Below are 27,769 nucleotides of genomic sequence, written 5' to 3'. Positions count from 1 at the left end.
ATTCACATGGCCCCTCCTTCACCTGCTTCACACCGTTGTGACTTATTTGGTGTCAGGCTGGTTCGGTTGCTTTCTTTTCGCAAATGTAAATTATAAATAGTGATTAAGAGGTAAACAAACTTGGGTAAACCCACTCTCACTGTGAATGAAAAGGGGAAAACCCCACAGCGGATATCAGCAAGGTCATCGAACAATATGGAGCTTTAGAAACTTTATTATGAATTGACATCTGTGGAATGCTCTCTTTATTTCACTCTCAAAGAAACTGAAGCCATCTCTGGCGTAATCTCCAGCAGCGGGACATTTGAGCCTTTTCCAAACCTCCAAACGGGTCCTTGCTAATTCCCTGCCAAAACTATCAGTGGATTTCTTCCTTCTAATCTCCCATAATGCCTTATTCGATTATTGTCAATGCTGTCCATCCCCGCGCTTCCGTATCTTAAAACTCTTTAGTTTTTTCTACTGAGCCAGTCAGAGGCACTGCCGCGCTAGGGAAGTCGACGAGCACGGGATCAAATAGCTTTCCGATTTACGCAAAGCGCTCGGGGTCGGAATTTTATCAGCACTAAAATATGGAATATGCAAATGATTACAGTTGACAAGGGCTTTTTGGCTGCAAAGTGTACGCGAGGCATGGCTTTTCTCTTCACCTGCATTTTCCTATCTTGGTGAGTAGCTAATGGTGTGTGTTTAACATATAGCAGCCACTTCCTTCACTTAATACGCTTTTAGAAGCAATGGAGATTTGTTTCTATATCTTTGTTTTTTCTACACAGTCATTGTTAATTTTGCCAGGCGTTGTGATTTATACTGTAAACGAACAAGGTGTGGAATAGTTTTTGAGTTGGGAAAGACTTCCAACAAAGACTGCAAATAGTGTGTATTATATTTGTAGTGCTGGCAGTGTTTGGGCAAACCAGCGGACAGAAGCGAGTGTCTATTTGGATAACATCACGCGTGTATTGGACAGACTTCTAGATGGCTATGACAACAGGCTTCGACCGGGATTTGGAGGTAATGCACACGTTTGTGGTAACAGGTGAATTGTAATGGAGTTTAAGAAATCTGCTGAAGAAGTTTACTTTCAATGAGCAGGTGCTTTGGGTGCGATAACTGGCAACTGTCATTTGTTTGACGACAGTTTGACGTGGACTTGTGCTTAATGCTCAGACTTTTAAATCCTAGAGTGACAAATTAATTTGAGCTCTAGACAGGCCACACTTTTAAAAAGTGGAAACGTGAGTTAATTCAGCGATTGACGTTGTTTACAGATCATTTTCAAAGCGACACATTTAAATCACTGCATTTTAAGAAAGCTGTTCTTTATATTTAGCAAAACACACGGCGTTATTGTATGCCTTTGTTGCTTATATAGGTTTTCGTAAAGGTTTATCAGAAATACCATTCCTAAACAATGCATTCTTTATAGGTCCTGTTACTGAAGTAAAAACTGACATCTTTGTCACCAGCTTTGGTCCTGTTTCAGACGTTGAAATGGTATGTTTGTTTTTTATATACTGCACGTACAGTATAGTTGGTGAGACAGAAACGTTCTCACAAGGGTTAACAAGGTTTCAAACACACATTTATCTCTTAATTTATATGTCTGTGTTTCTGTGGACAAGCTAACAGAATTACTGGGCGCTGCACTCTGAAGCTAAGCGTGTCCAGTGCCTCAAGTCATGTCCACCCAGCCTTCATTATTCTGGCATTTGAGCAGAATGTCATTAGAGCAGATTAGGGATTTTAATCTGTCTGTCAATCCCCTGTCAGTGGTGAGCTCTGGGCCAAGTGCTTTATTTCCAGTGCACTCTATACGTTTCCACAGTATCTAAAGCTATCTGAGCCCCTGTCTGATATTGTCGTATTTCTGTAAGCAGTGTATGTATATATATATATATATATATATATATATATATATATATATATGCAAATGCAAAATATATCAAATATATCAAATACACACACGTATACATATAGGCTAGGTGCACGCACAGAGCACATACACATATGCATGTGCTCTTAGAGCCGGAACTCATCTGTATTAACTAACGTTAAGAGCACTCTGGATTTGAATCCATTACATTTATAATGTTGTATATGTATTTATTTTTTTATTTATTTTTCATTTTTTTTAAAAGGCTCACCATTAATATTAACTGCAAGATGCTCACAAATGCGTTTCTATGCATTTGCTATACAACATTGTTTTTATACAGACAACAGTGTAAAACATTGGAATAAGTGTTGGAATTTTGCAGAATAACTGAACTCCGGGTCAATGCAATAACGCATGTTATATGCATGAGGTGCATACGTTGAAGTATACGCATGCAAGTATTATAAACTTATTGTTTTAAATAAGCCATGATTTTAATAACCACTGGATGTGAACCACCATTTTACAGGAGTACACGATAGACGTATTCTTCCGGCAAACGTGGGTGGACGAGAGGCTGAGGTTCGAAGGCCCCATCGAGATCCTTCGACTAAATAACCTCATGGTCAGCAAGATCTGGACTCCGGACACGTTCTTCCGGAATGGCAAGAGGTCCATCTCTCACAACATGACCACCCCCAACAAGCTGTTCCGCATCATGCAGAACGGAACGGTCCTGTACACCATGAGGTAGTGAGCGCGCGCCCCGAAACCCCTCCTGCGTTCCAAAATAGATCCCTCTCGCGGAGCGGCCTTATGTTCCCTTCTTTAAAGTCCACTGCCAGCGTTTCAGAGCGCATGAGAGCATTCTGCTTTTCCCACAATGCGGAATAAACAGAATCGCAGTGTTCCTGCTTTCTCGCTGCGGAAACTGGTTGCGTTGATTTTTGTACCGTTTGCAGAATGTGCCGGAAGACCAGCCCCCCCCCCCCCCCCCCACACACACACTCCCTCAATGTTTTTTTTGTTGCCATGAGGTTTTACTCATGGATATGTAATGACTGGTAGTCTGTATAATGTCCTTGCTCTCTGCAGAATGTGATGGAATCAAATGTTTTCATTTTACTTACTTCCATTACAGACTAACTATTAATGCAGAATGCCCCATGAGACTGATGAACTTTCCCATGGATGGACACGCCTGCCCGCTCAAGTTCGGTAGCTGTAAGTCACCTTCGTTGAGCTGAGAGAATCTCAATCTGACGCCTGTGTTCCCCATCGTAATTATTGACCATATCTTGTTTACCTAAAATATAGACGCCTATCCCATCAGTGAAATCGTTTATACCTGGAAGAAGGGCCCGTTGTTGTCAGTTGAGGTACCAGAGGAGTCGTCAAGCTTGCTCCAATATGATCTTATAGGGCAGACAGTGTCCAGCGAAAAATTAAAGTCCAACACAGGTAAGGAATATCTGCATATACTGAGCAGAATTATAAGTAGCATATTGCTAATATACCCTGGATCTAGTAGAAATGTTCAAGTGGCTCTTACTACCATACACAATGCCTGATCTTTACTCTTAAGTAGCCTGCTATTAGACATAGAGGAGGGGTAATCAACCCTGCTCCTGGTCATCTACGGTCCTGTAGCTCTTCACTCCAACTCTAACGAAGCACACCTCGTTCAACAGCTAAAGATCTGCATTGAGCTGCTAACTAGTAGAGTCAGGTGTGCCAAATTAGGGTGGGAATGAAAACCTACAGGATGGTACATCGCCAGGAACAGGGTTGGTTATCGCTGCTGTAGATTTAACCAAGAAACACATTCAAGTGTTCAGCGCCATTTTAGCGTTCTTTTTGTACCTTGCATTGTATTTTTATTGCAGTATACAGTATAGTGCTTGCTGTGTTTATTCATATGTTTATGTTTATGTATGTTTATTTCCTAGTATATCCAGCTGTTACATACATTTAAATTGTGGAAATGCTGATTTTTTTCTTTTAGAATTTTTATTTCTGAACTGTGCAGAAATGCTACATGCCAAATTGCCTTTGTTTTCCGACAGGTGAATACATAATTATGACAGTTCACTTCCACCTCCAAAGGAAGATGGGCTTCTTCTTGATTCAGACATACATTCCCTGCATAATGACCGTGATACTTTCTCAGGTCTCATTTTGGATCAATAAGGAATCGGTTCCTGCTCGAACCGTGTTTGGTAGGCCCTGAAATGTTCTGCTCGAGGTCCACCTGTGTGTCCTGGTGCATCACCATCTCTGTTGCGTTTACATCTAACAGGGCTACTCAAAATGCTGTAGGTTAAAAAAAGGTTGATATATATTTATAACAAAGGGGTTATTCAAAAGGTTGGATTTGGATTTACGACTACATTTCATGTGTATTTCAGAGTAATCCTTATGTCTTCATGATTTTATTTTATTTTTAAAAATTGAAGAATTGAAGCAGACTTGAAGGATGTGATCAGATTTGTGCATTTGATATTACTGTAATTTTATCTGCTGGGTAAGCAAGCTTGAGCGGAGTTCAGATTCTAGTACTGAAGTACTGTAGGCCTGTTTGCTAGCTGGCTTCTCTTGTTGGTGTTACATCATGCTACATTGCATCAGCTTTGACCTGAAAGAACTGCTTGGTGCTCACTTTGGTCCTTTTCGATTTTGTTAGTTTTTAATTTGCTGCATTAGAGCACTCAGGCTGGTCTTTGTAGACCGTGGCTATCTCTGGGGTTCGTCAGCAGTTCCACCACGCCCCTCCGCAGAAAGATCGAAATCATTAACATGAATTGAAGTTTACATCTGTTGGAATCCATGTTTACAGAAAACTCATTAACCACAGGCATCCTGCTGTGTTTTGCTTCTGAGGAAGCGAGATGTTGCTGAGATATATTTGAGAATTGTTTTTATTTATTATTATTATTATTATTATTATTATTATTATTATATTCCTTGTAGGACTTGTATAAACCAAACAGGGCCTCTTGGAAAAGCAAGGATAAGTGCTTTATTAATCTTTTAAATGTTTCCTTTGGCATTTGACATTTGTAATTTACTTTTAGTAGATGTGACATTTTGAAATGTTGCAAATGTCCTTAATTCATGAAAAATGTGCTTTAGATAAAATATACTTGAAAAAACAGAAAGAACCCATGCAGCCCAAGAATCCCAAACGTCTGTAAAGTGCCTCGTCAGGACGCAGAGCTGCGGTGCATTGTGGTTGTGTAACGGTGCAGACCCTTTCTTGAACTCAGCGGGGCTATGGGCTTCCCTTAGCATCCGTCTAAGAGGCTTAACTGAGGAAGGCCAATTTGTACCTTGCAGTTTGCCTTTAAAAGCACACTGATGCCCCAAGCCTATTTAACCCCTCTGTAGCTTCCTGACTTGTATTCTCTTTCTCTCTCTCTCTCTCTCTCTCTCTCTCTCTCTCTCTCTCTCTCTCTCTCTATGTCACTCTCTATGTCTCTCTTTCTTTCTCACACACACACGCATGCCCACACACTCGCACACACACAGTGCTGGAGTGTTCTGCAGGATAGTCCATGCGTGAGCTGTGTTATGAGCTATCAGCTCTCAGCTCTGAGGCTAAGAGCAAACAAAGTGAACAGGTTGGTTTCCACTGTGCAAAGGAGCTGTGCCAATACATTGGTAGTTTAGTATTGTGGTTAAAGAACTGGGTTCCAGATGTTTGGTCATAGGTTCTATGACACCAGTTGTGAAGGGAAGCCTGCAGTCATTGACATTTAAACTTTGTTTAAAAAAAGTTTGAGTTTGGGTGTTTTTTTGGATGCTCTTTGGGTCTGTTGGGTCTGTTGGCAGTGTAATACTTTTATATTGAAATAATAATAATCTATTTGCAAATGTACTCCTTCTCAGAAAAAATGAAGTAGCTTTTTAAAATTTGACATAATGTGTAGCAAAATCAGTCATACTTTGCCCTGACTAACCTAGGACCTTGCTCTGGGCAACAGTACTAAATGAAAACATGGCTCCTATAGTGGTGTCTGACAGGAGCATTCCAGGCGATTTTAAGGGGACGCATTCTTCTCACTGTTTAGTGTCTTCCTATGGGCCTCCTGTTTCCTCTAGCTGTTGTTGTAAGACTTTATGTACGGCTTGTAAGTGCCTGTGCAGTCTTCATCCAGAGCCACTGGCACACTTTGTTTTTCCACCAGAGTCTCTTTCATTCTGGGAAGTTAAGCGAGGAGTTGGGACATATCCCAGAAACGGTGCACTGGGGAAGGAAGTCATGAAGGAAAACTCATTTCAGTATATGCATAAAAAAAAAGAAAATGATTTGGAGTATTGGATGACAAAAATATGTTGCAGTGAAAATATTCTAAAAAAAATATGATTTTTTTTTTTGGTTTATTGAATATCTCTTGTTGTGTTGGTTTGCGGCATAGCAGAATATATGGTTCCTGAAATTAAGACCAGAGACACAGATATTGTGGTGTCTGTAATGCATTTGAAGCACAGCCTGCCAGTGTACGACTGCAGGTACACACAGATCCACTCTGAACTATGGACAAACCCTCATATAGCCAGTTCCCATTTATGTATTACTGCACAGATTATGCTCCGATCTACTGCACACCTAAGACATCTTTAACCCGCACTCGGCGTTAAAAAGTTCAACGCTGTTGTTCACGCTGTTGTTCACGCTGTTGTTCATGCTGTTGTTCAGGCTGTTGTTCACGCTGTTGTTCGGCCGTTGTTCAGGCTGTTGTTCATGCTGCTGTTCAGACTGTTGTTCACACTGCTGTTCAGGCTGTTGTTCAGGCTGCTGTTCAGGTTGCTTTTCAGGCTGTTGTTCATGCTGTTGTTCAGGCTGTTGTTCACACTGTTCATGCTGGTGTTCAGGCTGTTGTTCATGCTGTTGTTCATGCTGCTGTTCAGGTTGCTGTTCAGGCTGTTGTTCAGGCTGCTGTTCACACTGTTGTTCAGGCTGTTGTTCATGCTGTTGTTCATGATGCTGTTCAGGTTGCTGTTCAGGTTGCTGTTCAGGTTGCTGTTCAGGCTGTTGTTCAGGCTGTTGTTCAGGCTGTTGTTATACTCTGGCCATAACTGGTGGGCAGATTGTATTCTGTAGCATAGCATCTAAATTAGTGTGGTGGGAGGTTTATTAGTGTGCTGTGAGGGAAGATGAGAAAGTATTCTTCTGTAGCCAGCGGGGCGTGTTTACCCTTGGTGGTGAGCTTTTAACAAGTAAAGCTTTCTTTCCCAATGCCGTTTGTTTGTGTTTTAGACGAGAGGGCCATACTTCTCTGTGAATTAGTAAATACAGCCAATCAGCATCTCAGACGAGCACTGGTAGATTTGGGGCAGTGTATTGCTTATTCACATATTTAAGGATTCATTTTGAATTTCTGAAGAAGGTCAAAGCTCTATCATAATAGAAAGCAAAGCAGTAACACAGTCAATTTGTTACTGATTAAGTTAATAAGTGACCCTTTAAGTTTTATTTGACTCCTCCAAGAGCAGTAACAAAACTAACAAAATAACAGTCACAAAATAATCATTGAAATGTGAAAATAATACATCTTAATGATTATAGGAGTAAGTATCTTTTATTAGTCATGAACTTGTTAATGAAATGGCAACATTACTTTCCTCTTCAGAATATTTTTCAGCCTGAGAAGAGTGTTGTAAAAGGTGTATTGAATTATCCTGCAATCTCCTAATCCCATAATGTAGAGTAATGTTGCAATGATGTTGTTAATTCCCATATCTTGAATCGCATTTGTATTCATTCCTGTACATTCACCTGCAAATACAGATTCTCATATGCAGAATGAGAAACGCCAAACTAAAATGAAGTTATCTGACTTCAATGAAGGAATACGATCCTGTTTATCCATTACTCATTTTGTCCCCAGTATTGATAGTAAGAAATCAGTGGAAATACAGTTAATTGGAGTATAGCAGAGTAGCCTAGCTATAGCAAGCATCCCAGAACTGAATATCCTGTACGGGCCACATTTTACATTACATTGCATTACAGTACAGTCATTTGGCGGGCGCTCTTATCCAAAGCGACGTACAATAAAGTGCAAATTATAACCAGGGACAAGTGCGCTGAAAAACCCAGAGAGAAGAAGGGGTTTGAGTGCTAGAGTCATCACAGGACAATACTGGCAACCCTTGTAGAATAATCAGATAAACTGACCACAGTTCTGGCAACTAGAACACTAAGAATCGTAAAATGATTATGTGCGATCATAATAGCAGATAGGATACACGGCTAAGTAGAAATGACAGGGAGGTAGGTAGGGCAGGGGAACAGTGGGGAAAGGGTGCGTTTGATAAGGTTTTTCTTCTTAATTTGGCTTTAATTTTGGGATATGACCAGTATGTGAACCTGTTAGATGTAGGCCTCACCAGCGCTGACCCATTTCCATCTCTCTTCATCCCGTCTTCATTTCAGGAGAATACTCTGTGCAGGTCATCCATTTTCTCCTGGAAAGGAAACTAGGTTTCTACCTCATTCAGACATACATCCCCATGTTCATGACCGTTGCCATGTCACAAGTTGTGTTCTGGATCAACAAAGAGTCCATCCCCGCCAGAACCATGGCCGGTACGGTCGCCATCCTTCACCGTCTGTCTGCTGTGTTTATGTGTCTGAAAATCAGCTCCAGGCTCCAAATGGATGTGTGTCCAAGAGTTTCAAGGATATCTTTTTTTGCAATGTCTTTTCCTCAGCCTTTTCGAGTTTGACTGTTTTGGGCCTCTCTCCAGTCACAAAGCTCGAAGGCTGCTCGGTAAAAGCTTCCAGATTCAGTTTAGTTTTTCTTTTACTGAAGTTAAAAATAAGGTTTGATTACATTACTCTCAAAGAAAAAAAATTAAAATAAATTTTTGCATTTGACTGTGCAATAAATTTCACCTTTCAACTGGCAGTAAGACCACAGTACCCCATGGAGGTTTTGGACACTGATGCATTTGCACAAGTTCTTATCGATTTAATGAAGGTTAACTGTGTAAGTTTGTAATATTAAATATACCAAATGCCTTTCCTTCCAAGGTAATGCGAAATTCATCAGGAACTGTTAAACTGTTCTTAAACTGGCCTACTATTGTCAGAATAGTGAAGGCAGTTCTGGGTGGAGCTGTCATGTGGTTTTTCCACAAACCAAAGTGACGACAAAGTGTTGATGTGCTTTGACCTTTTGGAACAATGTGGTTTGAATCTGTCATAATATTGGATTATAGTCATGTGGTGTTCCCTTAATATTGGTTCAGTGACAGAAAGTCTGAATTGATTTGTGTAAGTAGCACATCATAGCTCTACCAATTATATGGTTCAGGAAGCATCACTCTACAGTATTTTAACTACTGGTAAAAGTTTGCTAATAAGGCATTTATCATCTACTGCTAGAATGTCATGGTTTTCCTCCAGGGTTATATGGGGTTGGATGATACAAGATCACTCTGATACAATTATTAGCATAAATGTATGCTGTCTATGTAGGGTGAATTTGGGTAATTTGGGACACTTCTTTGTAAATTCAGTGTTACTATGACTGCTGAGGGCAGACTCAGAAATAAATTCCCTGAGTTCACCCTAATGCATAACTCTTCCAGCATGTTTTGACTTACCCAGCCTAGAAGTTACTGAAACCCAGCAGCGTTTCATGGTAGCGGAGGAGTTGTAGCATACTGGCTGCCCATTGTTCACATTGCCTGTCGAGGAAAGGGATCTGCTACAGTAGCTGTACTGCATTTTCTTTCTTGAGCGAGAGTGACAGCTACATTACTTCCTTTGTACGTTTTCAAGGTTTAAATGCAATTTTGGAGTGGGAACGGAATAAGGGCAGGAACGTTTAATCTATCGACCGCGTGTTCTCCCATTGCTGTTCACCGCCCCTCGGTGCGAAGGTATTGTCTAGGTTGCTGTTCGATAGCTGATGGGTTTTTTAACCCGAACAATAAAAAAATCTTTATCCCACAATGTTTAATATAGACCAGACAAAAGCTATGTAACATATACAGCATGGGCAGCAGTTTGGAGTTTTGGAATTAAATTTACATTTGTCATTAACAATCCATGCAATTTTGTTCATTGTTACTGTAAATTCACCTACTTTATAATCTCAGTTTTACCTTTGTTATGGAAGAGCAGTGAGAATTAAATTTGTGTGATGTTAATAATTCCTCAGCATAGCATAAAATTAAATATATTATCACTCTTTCAAGTTTATTATACAACATTAAGCATCTAACAGGAGTTTAAACCACCCCAGAAACCCCATATAACCTCTGCAATCAATTAATACTTTCAGTTCATTTTAGTGTATCCTCTATCCTCTTAATTCTGGCCAGTGATATTTTGTATAATGTAGCCATCTGACAGTCTTATTTGGTTCATATATGAGGTGTTAGTGAAACATATCCGTGAAAACGACTTGATGATTTGAAAGATTTGATTGATGATTTGAATTCTTGCAGAAAGTTGCCCTTGAAAGCAATGCCAGTTCTAGTTGCTGGGTTGTGGCATGCTCTGCCCATGCAGGGATTATCTTTATCCTATGAAAGAGGGACTGGAGTGAACTGACAGTGAATCCCTTACCCTTAATCTATTCCTTTGCACGCAAGTTCATGTGTGTTCAGATTACGCAGCGTGTGATAGCACTGATGCCGGCTTCGATGGAGGCTTTCTGTTGGGAGTTATCGTTTCTGACAGCCAGTTAGCGAGGAAAGGATGGGTCATTTATTCTAACATGGCTGTAGGGGGAGGGGGGTGGTTCAGTCTAATCACCATGCTGCTTTGTCCTTAACTTTGAGTAATAGTTACCTTTTTTCCTAGTACAGTGTAGTCCGTAAGTATTTGGACTGTGGTACAATTTCTGTTCTTTTAGCTCTGGACTCCAGGAGATTGGATTTGAAGTGACTCAGTGAATATTAGGTTAAATTTCAGACTGTCACCTTTTATTGTGGGTTATCTACATCCATATTGGGTGATCCATGTCAGATTTACAACCCATTCAATCATTGTCTCCCCATTTTAGGGGACCAAAAGTAATTGGACAGTTGGCCTCTCAGGTGCTTCTGAGTGTATTCAATCAATTCCTTAATACAGGTAAAAGAAAGCTGTCTAGTCTTAACTCTAGACTTTTTATTGCATTTCAGGTCTGTTATTGTGTTTTGTTAATATGAGGGCCAGAGTTGAATGAATGCCAATGAATGTCACGGAAGCCATTATGTTATGGTTTTTCATTTCAAATCCATTGTTCTTGAGTACAGAGCCAAAAGAAGAGAAATTGTACCACTCTCCAAATACTTACGGACTGCGCGGCAAGTTGAAAAAGCAGCCTTTCATCGCCTTTGTACCCCTACATTTATATTAACCATTTCAGGTCTGAGATCACAAAAATTGGAATCATCTTAACTGAACATTCTAATGCTGATGTAACAATCACTACTGATGACCGAAAGCAACAGAGTTCTAGAACACTGACTTTGAATCTTGAAAAACACAAAGAAGAAAAACACAAGGTCAAAGGGTCAAAGGGTTAAGGACTCTGTGGCGTGTGGATTAGAGTGAAAACCGCCCCTTGGTCCCTGATGCTGTGCGTTTTCCACACCAGCCTGTCTGACCGCCCCTCTCCGCCCCTCCCCAGGTATCACCACGGTCCTCACTATGACCACCCTTAGTATAAGTGCCAGGCACTCGCTGCCCAAGGTCTCCTACGCCACGGCCATGGACTGGTTCATCGCCGTCTGCTTCGCCTTCGTGTTCTCCGCCCTCATTGAGTTTGCCGCCGTCAACTACTTCTCCACGCTGCAGGCCAATCGGGAGCTGCGGAAGGCCGCCGCCTTCAAAACCGCCGCGATGGAGGCCGCGGCCACGGCGGGCGAGGTCGTCACGGTAACCCCCCCCCCATTACAGGCATTTAGTAAACACTAACTGACATACACTGCTTTATTGTATTTTACATGGTGTCCATTCAGACTCACTGAACACTTTATTACAGTCAGAATTTACTGGCCAAGTATGCTTACCCACACAAGGCATTTCAGTCCAGAACATTGTCCACCAGTGCCTTACAAAATAAAAAACAAGTAACACACAAGTCAATAAACATGAAGTAGCTCAATATAAATAGAGCGTAAAAAAGAGCATACACACACTATACCGTCCTGCTTTCTGTCCTGCTAGGGTATTGCGCATGGCTTGAACATTACACATAAGAGAGATCTGTAGGGGTGTATTATTAATTGTTCGTGATTGAAATGGCTTGTGGGAAAAACAGTTTTTAAACCTGTCTGGTTTGGCATGTAGTCCTCTGTAGCACCTGCCAGAGGTGTGTGGGGTCTGTGATGATTATCCCAGGTGTGTGTGGTCTGTAATAATTATCCTGGGTGTGTGTGGTCTGTGATAATTATCCTGGGTGTGTGTGTCTGTAATAATTATCCTGGGTGTGTGTGGTCTGTGATAATTATCCTGGGTGTGTGGGGTCTGTGATGATTATCCTGGGTGTGTGTGGTCTGTGATGAATATCCCAGGTGTGTGGAGTCTGTAATGATTATCCCAGGTGTGTGGAGTCTCTGATGATTATCCCAGGTGTGTGGGGTCTGTGATGATTATCGCGGGTGTGTGGGGTCTGTGATGATTTCTCCTGCCTGTGTTCTGACTCTGGATGTCTCAGTAGACACCAGCTTGTTAATGGAAGTATCTAATAAGCCAGCTATGTGGCAGCTACTCATGGTCAAGAGATTCTACAGATCAAACATCAGAATTGGGAAGGGATGTAAAATGTTACTTCCATCATTGAATGATTGTTGGTGCCAGACAGGGTGGTTTGAGTATCTCAGAAACTGCTGATATCCTGGAATTTTCATGCACAAAAGTCTCTTGAGTTATATAGAGAATATATAGAGAATGGAACAAAAAAAAAAAACATCCAGTGAGAGAGAGGTCAGAGGAGAAGGGCCAGACTGGTTCAAGCTGACAAGAAGGTTAGAGTAACTGAAATAACTACGATTACAACAGTGGTATGCAGGAGAGAATCTCTGAACACACAACACGTCAAAACTTGAAGTGGATGCACTACTGCAGCAGAAGTTCTGATAAATAAGTCTAATAAATACCTAAGTGAGTGAATACAGCAGCAGTTCCCTGCTCAAGGGCACAATGGCAGTGTCCTACCTGGGAATCAAACTTCAAACCTTTAGGCCTGATTCCCTAATACTGCCCTGCCGGACAACCGGCACTCTTATAACAGGAGAGAGATGTTAGATGAGAACGGACAGGCAGTGGTTTCTCGAGCTAACAAATGTTGCGGCAACATTTTTGTAGCGCTGCAACAGATTATATAACGGAGGGAATTGAAATAAACTGGGAGGGGTTTGGTGGGGGGTGGGTGGGGGGTCAGGCAGGCCTTGTGAAGGATGGCATGCGTGCGGGCGCAGGGGGTTGAGATGGGCAGAGAGGAGAGGAGAGGAGAGGAGCGAGTGAACAACAGGGAAGACCAAACACTAATTTATATTACAGCCTCTTGGTTACATGTTTGTAAAGAAGGCAAAATGGCTGGGAGATATGAATAATGTAAGCGCCTCATGACAAGCTAAAAGGCGGTGTATTACGTAAAGGAACAATTTGCATCATTTACCATATTTTCTCCCTATACTTTATCTCGGAGAGCCGTGTTTTAATACAGCCCTGTTTTATGCAGTCTACAAAGGGTGAGTTATGTAACCGAGGCAGGAGTCGCGAGAAGAGAGAAAAAAAGCCTTTCAAATGCTAAAGGCTAAAACACAAACCGCTCTTTCTTAATGGTCTTTTTTCATGCATCAGTCACCTGTTCAGATTACACCAGACAAACACTGTTTACAGCTTCTGTGTGCTCCCTCAGTGGGGCCTGTTACGAGGCAAAGCAACATTTTCCTCTCAGGCGAACCCAGAGAGGGGGACATGCCTTTCTTCACCGCAGTCATGAATAAGAAACAGTAGCTGTGCGGTTCCTTCATTTCCATGGTAACAAGTTCTCCTCTGTGTTCATAGCAGTAAGGAGCATGTTAATATGTTACGGAGAGTGAAAAGTGTAGCTGTGCGCAATGCCTTCTGGGACAATTCCCACGTGAAGCTGTGCTTGTTGTCACAAAATAGCAGCGGTATTAAAGCGGGACAAAGCGCATTCTCTCAGCGGAATCTCACACCTCAGTGGGGAGTGCGCTGCTTTCTACAACTGACGTTAACCGCTATAGCCTGTTCTGTGATGGAATTCGTTCAACGCCCCCCACCCCAAAACAAGGAAGATCTATTCACATTACCTTTAAAGGGAAGGAGGTTGTCATGGCGCTGATCAGAATGAATTGTTTAAATAAGACTGAAATGAGAGCCTGTTAATTGTAAATTGCAATCTGTCTCACGTTGGTGTTGGCATTGCCTTTAGACAGTGATTAGTCTAATTCATGTGAAGTGGCAGTGCATTTTCCCATTTTTATGTGTGCATTAGTGTACATTAGTGTTTGTAGCATTTTCTCCAGGATTAGTTAAGTATCATTTGTTTGTGCTGTTTCTAATTGAATTTAGTTGTCACTATAGAGTGATTCTGTTGTTTATTTGTTTGTTTGTTAGTTAGTACAAGTGGTGTTTATTTAGATTGCAGTGAAACTGGGTTGTGTGTTTATTTCTCTCAGGTGAGCTAGGCTATTGGGTTAGGCTATTGTTTTCACTGGCTGGCAGGCCACAGCTTTTGTAGTAGGAGGAGCCAATAGTTTGCACCCTGTTCAGGGTATAATTACTGGCACAGCTGAACTCACTTCAGTGTGCATTAGTGTTCTCCAGTGTGTTTGTAACATTTTCTGTGATTCAGTGTCAGTGTTATTTAAGCAGTTGTGTAGCACACCAGCGGCAGCTGGGTGCGGCAGCCTCATCTACTTGCCTCGGCAAGTAGACGTACAAAGTCGAGGGTGTCTATCCACGGGTGTCCATCCAGGCTGTCTGAGAGCCTGATGATTGATTTTGTTTTTGCTGCCTGCCCTCACTTCACTGCATAGGATTCCTCTTGTCCTCCCTAGTTCCCTCCATTGTTTCTTTCCCATCCCTGTCCTCTCTCCTCTCCCCAGGTCCCAGACAGGTAGGAGGTTTGCTTCCTGCCAACATGGCTGGAATATCTCAAACCTGATCTTCCCTCCCAGATCCGCTGGTGTTGATCTCTGTGTGGCTGGTGGCCTCTGGAACTGCCAGCCCGCCGTCCAGAAAGCAGACTTCATATCAGCCTATGCCTCCCACCTCAACCTTGACTTTCTTGCCTTGGCTCTCACCGGAGAACACACCCACCCCGGCTGCCCTTTCCTCTGCCTTCTCTTTTTCCCACACGCCCAGAACCTCTGGCAGGGGAGGTGGCACAGGTCTCCTAATCTCATCCTCATGGAGATCTAGTGTCCTCTCCTCATCCTTCTCCTTCTCCTCTCTTGGTTTCTGTTACTTTCCCATGCAAACTCTTCATTATTGTTGTTTATCGCCCCCCGGGTCCCCTGGGGAGCTTCTTGGATGAGATGGACATCCTCCTTAGCTCCTCACCAGTCAATGGCACTCCCCTGATCCTCCTGGGTGACTTCAACCTGAACTCAGAGTCCTCCCAGTCTACCTTTCTCTCCTTCCTTTCTTCTTTTGACCTTACCCTCACACTTTCCCCTCCCACCCACCCTCCCACCCACAATTAGCCCACAAAGCAGGCAACCTTCTTGACCTCATCTTCACAAGGAGCTGCACAACAACCAACCTCTCTGTAACACCACTCCATATATCTGACCACTCCTTCATCTCTTTTTCTCTAGCACTCTCCTCTAACACCCATCCATCTCTCCCACCATCCACTGTCACCTGTCCGTGGAACCTACGCCACCTGTCTACCTCCACACTCTCGTCTACAATCCTCTCCTCCCTACCGTCTGCGGAATCTTTCTCTCGACTGTCTCCCGACGATGCTGCTACAACCCTCATGTCCTCCCTCTCATCTTCCTTTGACTCTCTGTGTCCCCTCACCACCAAATTAGCCCAGGACTCCCCCCCAGTCCTTGGCTTTCTGATGCTCTACGAGCTATCCGAAACTGCGGGCAGCGGAGAGAAAATGGAAAAGGTCCTGTCTCCCCAGTGATATAGCTTCCTTCCATGCCCTCCTATCATCTTTCTATTCCTCTGTCTCTCTAGCTAAATCTTCTTTCTTTCACTCTAAAATGAACGCAGCCACCTCTAATCCCTGCAAATTGTTTTCAACCTTCTGCTCTCTTCTGGACCCCCCTCCCCCCCACCTCCCTCATCACTCACACCTGATGACTTTGTCTCCTTCTTTGAAAAGAAGGTCAATGCCATTCGCAATTCCTTCACCCCCCCCTCTCCCCGTGCTGACCCCCCCCCCTTCCCCAACTCCCTATCCTCCTTTTCTCCCCTTTCTGACTCTCGACACTTTGACACTCCAAGACATTCTCCCTTTTCTCTCCTCTATTCAACACCTCCCTCTCTTCCGGCACCATGCCCTCTTCCCTGAAGAGGGCCAGAGTCACTCCCCTGCTCAAAAAACCTACTCTTGACCCCTCTGCTCTGAACAACTACCGGCCTGTCTCTCTTCTTCCCTTTCTCGCTAAAACTCTGGAACGGGCGGTCTGCTCCCAACTGTCCACTTATCTACTCCAGAACAATCTCCACGATCCCAACCAGTCTGGCTTCAAGAGTGGCCACTCCACTGAGACCGCCCTGCTCGCGGTCACTGAGGCACTCTGCTAAAGCCAAATCCCTCCCTGTCCTCATCTTCCTCGACCTGTCGGCCGCCTTTGATACAGTCAACCATGAGATTCTGCTCTCATCGCTGACTGGGATGGGTGTCACAGGATCTGCACTGGCATGGTTTTCCTCCTACCACTCTGGTCCTTCCTACGAGGTGACTTGGAGGGGCTCAATCTCTGACCCTCACCCCCTACAAACTGGAGTCCCGCAGGGCTCAGTTCTTGGTCCTCTTCTCTATATACACCGTGTCTCTTGATTCTGTTATCTCTTCCCATGGCTTTTCTTACCATTCTTACACCGATGACACCCAGCTCTTTCTTTCCTTCCCCCTTAATACCCAGGTCAGCACACAGATCTCTGCCTGCTTGGCTGATATCTCTGTGTGGATGACTTCCCACCACCTGAAGCTTAACCTTGCCAAGACTGAGCTTCTCTACATTCCTACTAAGTCCTCTCTGACAATCGACCTCTCACTGACTGTTGAGGACTTTGTAGTTTCCTCCTCTCACACGGCAAAGAATCTTGGGGTGACTCTTGATAACTGCCTCTCCCTGGCTCCACAAGTAACCTCCACTGCCAGAACCTGCAGGTTCTTCCTCTATAATATATACCGTATCCGTCAATTCCTGACGGAGAAAGCCACCCAGCTCCTAGTCCAGGCGCTCGTCATTTCCCGCCTGGTTTACTGCAACTCCCTCCTAGCCATCAAGCCCCTCCAGCTGGTCCAGAATGCTGCAACCTGCCTGATCACCAGTCAGCCCAGGTGGGCTCATGTCACCCCACTCCTCATTGGCCTCCACTGGCTTCCTATTGCTGCACACATCCGCTTCAAGGCCCTAGTGTTGGCATTTCAGGCTGCTAAGGGGACTGCCCCAGTTTACATACAATCCTTAATCCCTCCCTATTCCCCAGCTAGACCACTGGTCTGCCAGCTCTGGTCGCCTTATGGTTCCCTCACTACGAGCACCTGGCGGTCGAGCTGCACGTTCACCCATGTTTTCCGTTCTGGTTCCTCAGTGGTGGAATGACTTGTCTACCACTGTCAAATCAGCAGAATCCCTCCCCCTAATGTAAAATGTAAATGTAAATGTAAAATGTTATGTGCCTTGGGTAGCGGATAAAAAGGTAATGTAAATGCAGGAATGTGCTCCATACCCTCTTGTGCCCGCACATTACGTGTAAGAAAAATAAATAAGCCCATAAATAATATTCCTAATAATAATGGTCATTTCAGAATTTCATTCCACGTCCTGCACAAACACATTGGGGAAAATGGCTGGAAAAGCTCAGAATGCTTATGTAAGCATTTCCGAACTTGACCACAGCTCCCGATGGAGAGCTGGCCATGTCCCCCGAGTTCACAATGATGTGGGAAAAGGTTTTGTTTCTTTACCTCAGACCGCCCACCCCCTGGAATACTAATCCCAGGCTTGGTATTCTGATCAATGGGCAGGGGGGGTGGGGGTGGGGGTAGGGGGTTGTCAGTTTGTTGGCAGCAATGTTAAAATAGTTATAATCTTTATTTATTTTATTTGTTTTTTTATTTATTTCATTTTTTTGGCAGGAAATGCCTTCTGGCGTGAGCTTGAGTTCTATACACTGGTGGGTAGAGCTCTGCATATCTGTTTTATTTATTTATTTATTTATTGCATTTTAGAGGCGGCTAACGTGCCACACTCGCCGCTAAGCTAAAAATAACCGTTAACCATATGATAATGTTCTGACTTTATCGATATCCACTCACATCGATTCCAGAGGGAAAAACGTTTTCCATCTCCACCTCCACCTACTATCGAAGCTGCTCGTTTGACACGGAGTGGAGTTTGCCGATGAAGAAAGGCTGCTTGCTGTTGAATTTAGAAAAAATCTGGAAAGTGTGTTTCTAATTTTTAAAGGGTCTGATAACTGTGAGCCAGGTTTACCAGCAAATGCATAACAAGGCCTCCTACAGCGCAGAAGCTAGTTTATTAGCTCGTTCACGCTAACGACCTGGTAATCTAGCTTGTAAGTTTGCAGGGGGTATTTTCGTGACATTTTGTCGCAAAATAATGTGAATCATTGAGGCTCTAAAATGAAGGGCAGGGAAGTCTGTGTTTATCTGTTTGCCAACAGATTATGTAGATTAGCTGTACGAGCGAGAGAGAGAGAGAGAGAGAGAGAGAGAGAGAAAACAACAACCGCTCTGCGCTGTACACCCAAATTAAAACAAAAACAAAAAGCAGAAAAGCTAATGGAACGTGACTGTCCCTCTCTGCCCTCCGTAGCCCCAATCGGACGGCAACAGCAACCTGAAGAAGCGGGTGACCTCTCCGCCCGCGGAGCCCCCCCCGGACCAGTTCCCCCCCCAGCAGGTGCCCGCGTTCCTCCTGCAGGGGTCCGCCATGCCTGCCAACAACATGCTGACGGGCACCAGCATCATCGACAAGTACGCCCGCATCCTCTTCCCCCTGTCCTTCGGAGCCTTCAACCTGGTGTACTGGATCGTCTATCTCACCAAGGACACCATGGAGCTCACCAGGTACGCCGGCCTGTGTTTACTGAGAACCCTCCCTTCGCCTGGGAGTCGGGTGCGAAGCCAGTCTGGCCGTTAGGTAGCACTAATTCTTCAGTTAATTACCTGGGAGGAAAGAGAACCAGGGCTGGATTTGAGGGCCAGATTTGTGGATCTCTGCTGTACTGTATGTGCTGAAATAAATGCATTTGTCTGTGCATAGATCATGGGTGTCCAATCTTATCGATGTTAACAGTGACTTGAATGTTTATCTATTTGGTTTTTTATGACCAGAACTTGCAAGCCTTTTTCATGAAGGTTGTCACACCACTTCAAGTTGTTGTTAACATTCACCTCCTTATATCGTTGTGATATATGTGTCCCTTTCTTAGCATGACCTGCATAGCTTAGCGTTTACATGTCCTCTCCGTGAGCAGTTCACTTTGAGAACCGTCCTCCAGGGTAAACCGGCAGTGAGACCCACAAATCCAGTTCATTTAGCACTGTGCCACATAGCCTCGCTCCCATGCCAAAGTTAGCAAAGATCCTGCGATGAAATGAAAATGACGTATTGCGCTGCCAGGTAGCAGTTATGGAGAGAGGTCCCAGATTATTGTCATTAAATTTGATTAAAGACACGCAACGTGCAGTAGTCAAAAAGAGCCGTCATGGTGGTTTTAAGTAACATACATTTACTTTTTGTTCTGTGGGTGACTGGCCAATTTTATTGCGGTTAGAGGTCTGTCTAATGACATTTGCTTGCCTCAACTATTATACTGTATTGATTAATTATATTCATACAAAAGTAATTTAAAATATTATTGACTTGCAGTAGAAAAGTTTTGAATAAAAGCGGTATGCATGATCCAGATTTATAAATGTTTAAACAAAAGTGGGGATAGTGAGGGGGGGGGGGGGGAGTTGTTTTCCAGTACATTCTCATTGCAGTATTGTAATCTATAAAAGATTAAAAGGTGAAGTTAAAATGGTCACGACACTGCTGGCAGTTTGAGTGTTAATGCTGAGAATGTGTAGGTTGTGGTGGGAGGTCGACTCTGAAGAAAGGCCATTAAAGATGAAAAATATTAATGTTCTTATGTTACACTGACACCGGGCCCAGCCGTCTTCAAAGTGCGCAGCAGAAAGTCAGCTTCGTGATTGCCTCCCATGTGGCTTAAAAATAAGAAGAGAAAAGTTGGTTTAATGAAAAGGGATTGTGTGGTTTGAGCCAAGATGGAGTATTTCAGCTGTCTTGCAGCTCAGCACTGGAGACGCGTTACTGTGATATCACTCATCAGGGGCCCTTATGACCTGGTTGGTGTCTTGCAAGGCAGCCTGTTGCCTTGCGTGAGTGTGTGTTTGGATAAAGTGAGTGTTTGGATTAAAAGCGTGATATGAATGCAGTAACCATACTGTATTACCGTATTAATATGGCCATGCTGCTTCTAACCACTGCTCAGTTAGGATAAAATATACTGTACAGTTTCTTGGGCAGCCAATGAAACGCGACCAAAATAAACTGCTCGCTTTATCCTCTTTTCATTTTTAAATGTAATCGTTTTTTCCTAAAAATGTTTTACTGGTGTTCACACACTTCTGCGCACACCCTGTCACACACACACACACACACACACTCAGAAGACACACACGCACACACACGCAGACACACACGCCACATGCACGCATACACTCACACATTCAGCACGCAATAGAATAGTGAGTGTTCACACACTCACATATGCACACGCACAGGCACATAAAGGAGGTAAGAGCAGTCTTCTGGCAGTCGGAGGGTTGCCAGTTCGATCCCGCCCTGGCTGTGTCAAAGTGTCTCTGAGCAAGACACCTAACCCCCAATTGCTCCCGATGAGCTGGTCGGTGCCTTGCGTGGCAGCCAAACGCCATCGGTGTGTGTCTGTGAGTGTGTGTATGAATGGGTCAATGAGAAGCATCAATTGTACAGCGTTTTGGATGAAGGCGCTATATAAATGCAGATGTTTACCATTTAATACAGAAGAGGCTGTAGCGAATGGGCTGCCCACCCATCTGGCCCTGGAGGCACTGATCTCTGGCCTGCTGCTGGAGCCAGGACTGCAGCTCTAAAGCCTGGGATCTCTCTCTTTTCACCCAGTCAACAAAGCATTAAAGGCACTGAGGGATAATTACAGAGAGGACTTCACATGACGTGAGAGGAATTGATGAAACGCGGGGCGAGGAGGAGTAAGTCACCCGTGTGAATTCCTTCATCGGTGTCCCTGGGAATCATGGGAGCACGGATCCCTGGCATTTTGTGCGGCTGAGTGGTCTGCAAGTAGACACTGTGTGTGATTGTGTGTGTGTGTATGTGGGTGTTTACGAGTGTGTGTGCTTGTGGTGTATCCTGTGTGTGTGTCTGTGTGTGCCTACGTGTGTGTGTGTGTGTGTGTGTGTGTGTGTTTACTGTCTGTGGGTCTGTCCATGTGTGTGGGTGTGCAAGTGTGTGTGCATGTGTATTTGCGTGCGTGTGTGTGTACTGTGTGTGGGTGTGTTTGTGTGTATGTGGGTGTGTTCCTGTGTGAGTGTGATTCCACATTTATCTCCACCATTCCACCAGCAGTGTTGATGAAGTTATTATTTTTACTATGATGATGATGATGATGATTACTATTATTATTATTATTATTATTATTATTTGTCCGATGTCACTTTTGATAGTTAGCTTAGCAATGCTACACCACTGAATCACACAATCAGTGAAACTACAACATACCGTATGGCTGAAATGTAGTATAATAAATGAGTGCACGGGGTATGAATTACATGTATAAAGCACATCAGTCCTCTCATTGTGTCACAGAGACAGAGACAGGAGCTATCTCACATCGATCAGCCAGATGGAGGAATGCCCGACCTGGATCGCTAGCTTTGGCATGTACTTTTATCTCACATTCAGTAAAGCTCTCTGTATTCAGGTCAAATGATTAAAACCATGCTTTCCCATTTTGTAAAAACGGTTATATAATAGTACAAATAAACATTTTATTTTGAAGTGATAAACGGCTCCAGTAATGGCCCATGCTTTGAATGGCAAGTGCAATAATACATCAGACTATCTGGTGTAAATACTGTGCACATCCAAAGGACCTTGTTCCAAACACTGAGAATTAATCTGAGAAATCAAAAAGATGTCAAGGTAGCCTTGTTTAAAGGTTGCCAATTTAAAGGCAGGTATTTTATTTAAATCTTAAATAAAAAATCAACAAATAAAAATGATCAAATAGATTATTTTCAGAGGAATACAGGACAGGAGTAGACTAATTTCCCAAAAACCGATTAGGTAAGTATTCGGCTGCTATATGTACTTAAAATGTACAGTACTAATTATATATCTTGTTTCTTTCTAATTAATGCTCTTTAAAAGAAACTGAGAGAGCTAATCACAGCCAAATTACATAAGTGCACAGTGCCTCTCAGAAGGAATGCTTGCAGACATGAAAAGAGATGCAAAGTTCATACCTTTAAAATGGCCTCCAATTGTGCTGGGAATTCCCAGGTTAATTGTTTATATTTATTATATTTATTACATTTCTTGTGATTCTGAGAAGTGCTATATACAAATATAACTACATTTTATTATTACTGATATTGTACATTCTGATGAAGACCTAATTGCACCGAAATGTAAATGTGATGGCCTGTGATTTTTAATAATTAATCGTAATTAATATTAATTCATAATTAATGAGTCCGCTTTCGTGGAGTGCGGCTTTTCCTTCTCTTGTGGAATGAGTTTTTGTATTTAATTATCTCTTAATTAAAACATAGTTTTTGGGTTTTGTGTGTGTGTGTGTGTGTGTGTGTGTGCGTGCAGAGAATTATCTGGGAAAGTTTCTCATCCCACTAAGCTGCGTCTTAGGGTCTAGACAGAAGGCATTAACCCACGTGTGCCCTGTTTCACCCATACGTTGTGTTTTTCTGGTGGAAGCTAAGTGCCACAGCCTCCGGGTCCTGTAAGAGAAATCACATTACATTAGCATGACGCGCGCTGTCGAGCACTGAATGACCCCCGACCTTTGTGAGCCGTGACTATTCATTAACACGGACTGTAACCAACCAAGTCACGGGAGACACAGCGCAGCGCACCCAGGGGTGGAACGGTTATGGAGATAAAAAAGAGCAGAACACAGCTAGGGCCCGCCACTGAAAGGCTACACAGGAGTGAGTTTCCCGACCGCAACAGGTCGTGAAAATACCGACTTCACACACAATTTCAAGACGGCTCTTGAAAATGTCTTGTGCGTTTCCCAAAACATGATGTGAGGAGAAATTTTCAAGAGTAACTCCAAAGGGTTACTTGAAGATAGTTAACACTTTTAGTTTGTTTCAATATGAAATCGAAATGACAAAATTACAGGTTTGTGCTAACAGATTGCACTTTCTTCAAAACAATTAGACAATAGGCTACCCAATTTACTGAGGCAGTTTCAATAGCCTTTTTAATCATCAAAAATAAAACTTGCAGAAGCCTTAGAACGTAAGAACACTTTCCCAAAATGTCTGAAAGTTTTGTGGTAGGGTAGGGGACATAGATTTTAGGTATGCTGAGATAGCTAATTGATTTTTCCTCTGTCAATACGAAGGCTAAAAGGGATTAGCAGAGTACACACTTGGAATCTCACGACTAGTCCCAAAAAATTGACATTTCACATGCTACCTGAGTAGCCTTATGTTTCGGGAAACACTCGTAAAATGAGCAAATGTCTTGAAGAGATACTCCGACATTCTTACGACATACGTCTGAAAACTCACTCCAGTGTGTTTATGAGCCATCGCCTCCTTTCACTGAGAGAATAACTCTGATAAACAACTTCCTGAAACTCACTGAAATGTGTCCTTATGAAGTCAGTCATGCGCCATAGTCATGCATTGTGCTTTCTCATAAACCGGCCCAACTGTGTTTCGACTGTTATTTGTTTTGGATGTACGGTGCAGTCCGTACGTTTTGCAGTATAACAGTGGTACAATGTTCTTGTTGCTCAGTAATCAAAAATCTAGAATCAAGAGTAAATACTCAACGCTTTCGTATACCTGCAATAGGTCAGCGATTGAACACACCTGACTAATCAGAAGCAACTGAGAAACCAACTGTCCAATTACTTTCGGTCCCCTAAAATGAAGGGACTATATCTAAAAAGAGATGTTATTCCTGCATGGATCACCCAATATGTATGTAAATATTCTCACATTAAAGGTGGCAGTCTACACTTTAACCAAAAGAACAGAAATTGTACCTCTGTCCAAATATTTACAGACTGCACTGGATCAGTTTATGTTTGCTTATATTTGCCAGCTTTTGATGGTTTTGTCCCCATTAATATGTTAATGATTGATAAATATTGGGACAGTGAAACAGTTTTTGGCTCTGTACTCCAGCACATTGGATTTGAAATGAAACATGGAATATTAAGTTAGCAGACTGTCAACCTTAATTTGAGGGCATTTACCTCCATATTGGGAGAGCTTTGTATGAATTACAGCCCTTTTTATGTATGCTTTCTCCGTTTTAGGGGAGCAACAGTCACTTGACAATTGGCTAGTCAGCTGCTACTTGGCCAACTTTGTGTCATTGCGTCAGCTAACCCCCCCCCCCCCTTTCATCTCCCCGCATCATGTGGCTTTATGGAAAATTAATCTATTTTAAAGGCACATAACATTTCACACTAAATATGCATATTATTAGCATCCCGCTATAGATCTCCAGTTCTTTCAACCTCCCGCCAAAGGGATTCTGATAAAGCCTCTCGTCAGATGTGACCGCAGGGACTGAATGGTACAAATGGGATCCCCCCCCCCGGCCCTGAGCTGGAGGAGCCAACACAGGCCGCAGCCGCCCCTGCGCCGGCGTTTTAATGAAGACGTCTACCCAGGACACACATTACCAAAACACGTCTGATGCAAAGGCTTTGGAAGAGCGCGGCTTCTTTTCTTTCTCTTCTTTTTTTTTACGTCTCCGGAACCTTCCTGTAGGCGATAAGTCCCGTCTTTACTGCCTACTGGAGTGCGGAGTTGGGGGAAACTGCTTTCTGTGTTGCTCATAAATCAAAACCAGTAAATGTCATATTGAATTCCTCTGCCTCCGCCTGGGCATTCCCCGTGTCGTTGGTATAATGATCATTCAATTACTATACCTCACAGCCAGAAAATATAGGAGTCCACTGTAACCGGGGAAAAAAAGGCGTCCTAATTCATCACGCTTCTCCACGTAGTACCACGCATAAATCGCTATTTTGACAGTGCCCCTCCGAGACGATTAGCCCATGTCTTAATATATCCCAAGCAGTTGTATATAATCAGGGAGGATGTATAATTTCCATATTTTTGTGGAAGTCTGGAATAGGAAACATTTTGTGGCAGATTCAGTCATTACCAATGGTATAAAAAAAAAACACAAAACGCACTCTCCTCATTATCTAGCAATATAATTGCAACAGGGAATTAAGTGAGTCACCAGTGCATATCGTTAGACTCACTTTTTTCCGAGGATTTTAAGGTACATTAAAAAGTTTGGCTCACATCTACAAAGAATAATGAGCAGTCTCACTTTAGGAAAAAAGGTGATACATTTAGATTGTCAAACATTAGCGATGCTTCATAATTGGACTTCTCTTTCTTAGCACTGTCTAATGGATTGTAAAGTAAACATTTCTCTAACTAACTTAGTAACTCTTGCCGTGCATTACTATACAAACTAATGTCCAGTGGGAACTGTGGGAAGTGGGAAGCCCATAGATACAATCATAAGCTTGTGTTCAGTTTAAAGGTTGGACACTTTTTCTGTCTGTTCTCTGGGAGCTGAAGCGGATGTCCCGCTGAATTGCATTTCCGGTATACTGCCAAATGCTATGCTAGCACTTTTCATCATAGAGGGCGGCAGCGACGACTTCATATAAGCAAACTAAGCATAAAATCGTTCTGAAACCACAGAATGACAAGGCTTCGTATCATCAGCAAATGGATGACATGCAGCTTTTCATTACCTTTTTAAAATATTGTAGTTACAGTCGCACGATTTGTGTACCAAACACAACAACAAACATTATGTTCTCCATCCTCGGCTGGCCACTCTCATATACGTACCGAAACATTTGCGCTCATGGGGTTTGTTTCCACTATTATGCTTAACAACGGTTGCAGGTTGCCATCGATAGGCTACTGATTGCACAAATGTGTCCTATTTGCACTCAGGTTTATAAAATCATGCCGGTTAAGTCGGATTTTTGAATTGCACGAGTTGGGATGATAAATGAATACAGACACCACTGTTGGTGGCATTAGGATGGTCCAACTGTGGACATTTCATCACTATGAAAGGGAAAGCATTGTTGGGGACTGAGTTTTAGATCTCGGCAATCTAAAAAACTGGATTTTTTACAAATTGAAATCAACGCTATGTAGTTTGCTTATATTTAGCTTTCGCCTCTCTATTTAATAGGAAACAGGATACCGGAAGTATCATTCCGGAAACATCCGCTTTACCTCCCTATTTCAACATAGGTATAGGGGCGTAAATAATTTGTTTAATTATCACTTTTGAGGACCTACTCGCTCAGGAAAGGTCAGATCAATATGAAATGTCATTGGTCCTTGACCCTTGACCCTTGACCCTGTGTTGTCCTCAGGGAGATCACCCCCCAAGATGGTGAAGGTCTCCCTGTCACAATCAATACAAACCCCTGGAGGCACCTATGTAGTCCCTCAGGCCAGTGGAACCAAAAGCAGTGTGCCAGAGAATGTAATCTGTTGTGATTTAAATAATCCAATTAGCCACTGGTATACATTTGCTTTTGTGGTTCTGCAGGCGGATGTTCAGTAAACAAATGCCTTTTCCGTGGAGTTGGTAAAGATGTGTGCAGACCACAAAACGGATTCTGGTTTAGGAGGGGAAAAGGATAAACATATTGGAAGCCATTCTCGGTCATACTGTAGCAGTATACGAGAGGGCGACATAATTATGCAGCGTATAAGTATGCAGTGGTGTATGTAAGGCCCCCCTCCGTAGACTAGCCGGTCGGGAACCAATTTGGCTGCAGATGAGATGGCCTTTTGCAGCGGAGTCAGCAAGTGCAGCACTTTGCGTAATGGTGAAAATGTGCATCCCCGCTAACTGCAGTCCCGCTAGCGCCCTGCGGTCTGCTGTCCCAGACTGACCCGCAGCCTCCTGTAGGTGTGAAACGGACACAGGGTTCTGGATCGATCAATACGTGAATATGTAGATCAATACATGAATAAATACGTAAATAAACAAACGAAGCGGAGCGTTTCCGCGAGGTCTCTTGGACAGCGTGTAAGCCGGAGGCTCTCTGGAATAAGCAGGCTGGCACGTCCGGGCTCGGAGGAAATCAAATTAGAACACCTTCGGCGTGGCCGTTTCACACCCATCCCGCCGTCCCCGCCGGCCCGTTTGTGTGCTAATGTAACCGTCTCGCCGTGCGCTAGGGATGTGCAGGGCTTCCTGAACACCCCCCCGCCAGGTCTGTGTGTCTTCCTTTTGCTTTGTTTTGGTTTTTGTATGACTTTAACAGGATGTGAGCCTTGGTCATTGGTCTGTCTTTTTATCTGTGTGACTTTAGCAGGATGTGAGCCCTGGTCATTGGCCTGTCTTGTTATCTGTGTG

General features: G+C 43.2%; 1 protein-coding gene across 1 annotated transcript; it reads left to right on the top strand.

The window, feature by feature from the left end:
- Positions 1 to 499: 499 nt before the first annotated feature.
- Positions 500 to 27,302, top strand: gabra6b (gamma-aminobutyric acid type A receptor subunit alpha6b). The gene is made up of 10 exons (XM_061249358.1): positions 500 to 668; positions 896 to 1,014; positions 1,430 to 1,497; positions 2,409 to 2,629; positions 3,021 to 3,103; positions 3,197 to 3,340; positions 8,319 to 8,471; positions 11,515 to 11,762; positions 18,890 to 19,143; positions 27,266 to 27,302. Exons 1-10 carry the CDS (start codon positions 580 to 582, stop codon positions 27,300 to 27,302), a joined length of 1,416 nt encoding a protein of 471 aa, XP_061105342.1. The 5' UTR covers positions 500 to 579.
- Positions 27,303 to 27,769: the final 467 nt, after the last annotated feature.

The sequence above is a fragment of the Conger conger genome, chromosome 7 (assembly GCF_963514075.1).
Source record: "Conger conger chromosome 7, fConCon1.1, whole genome shotgun sequence".
Lineage (NCBI taxonomy): Eukaryota > Metazoa > Chordata > Actinopteri > Anguilliformes > Congridae > Conger > Conger conger.
This window is presented reverse-complemented; position numbering and strand designations above follow the sequence as displayed.

Coding starts and splice junctions, on each gene's coding strand:
- gabra6b (XM_061249358.1), top strand. CDS start 580: ATGCAAATGATTACAGTTGACAAGGGCTTTTTGGCTGCAAAGTGTACG. Junction 1,015..1,429: donor GCTTCGACCGGGATTTGGAG/GTAATGCACACG, acceptor CATTCTTTATAG/GTCCTGTTACTGAAGTAAAA. Junction 1,498..2,408: donor CTGTTTCAGACGTTGAAATG/GTATGTTTGTTT, acceptor ACCATTTTACAG/GAGTACACGATAGACGTATT.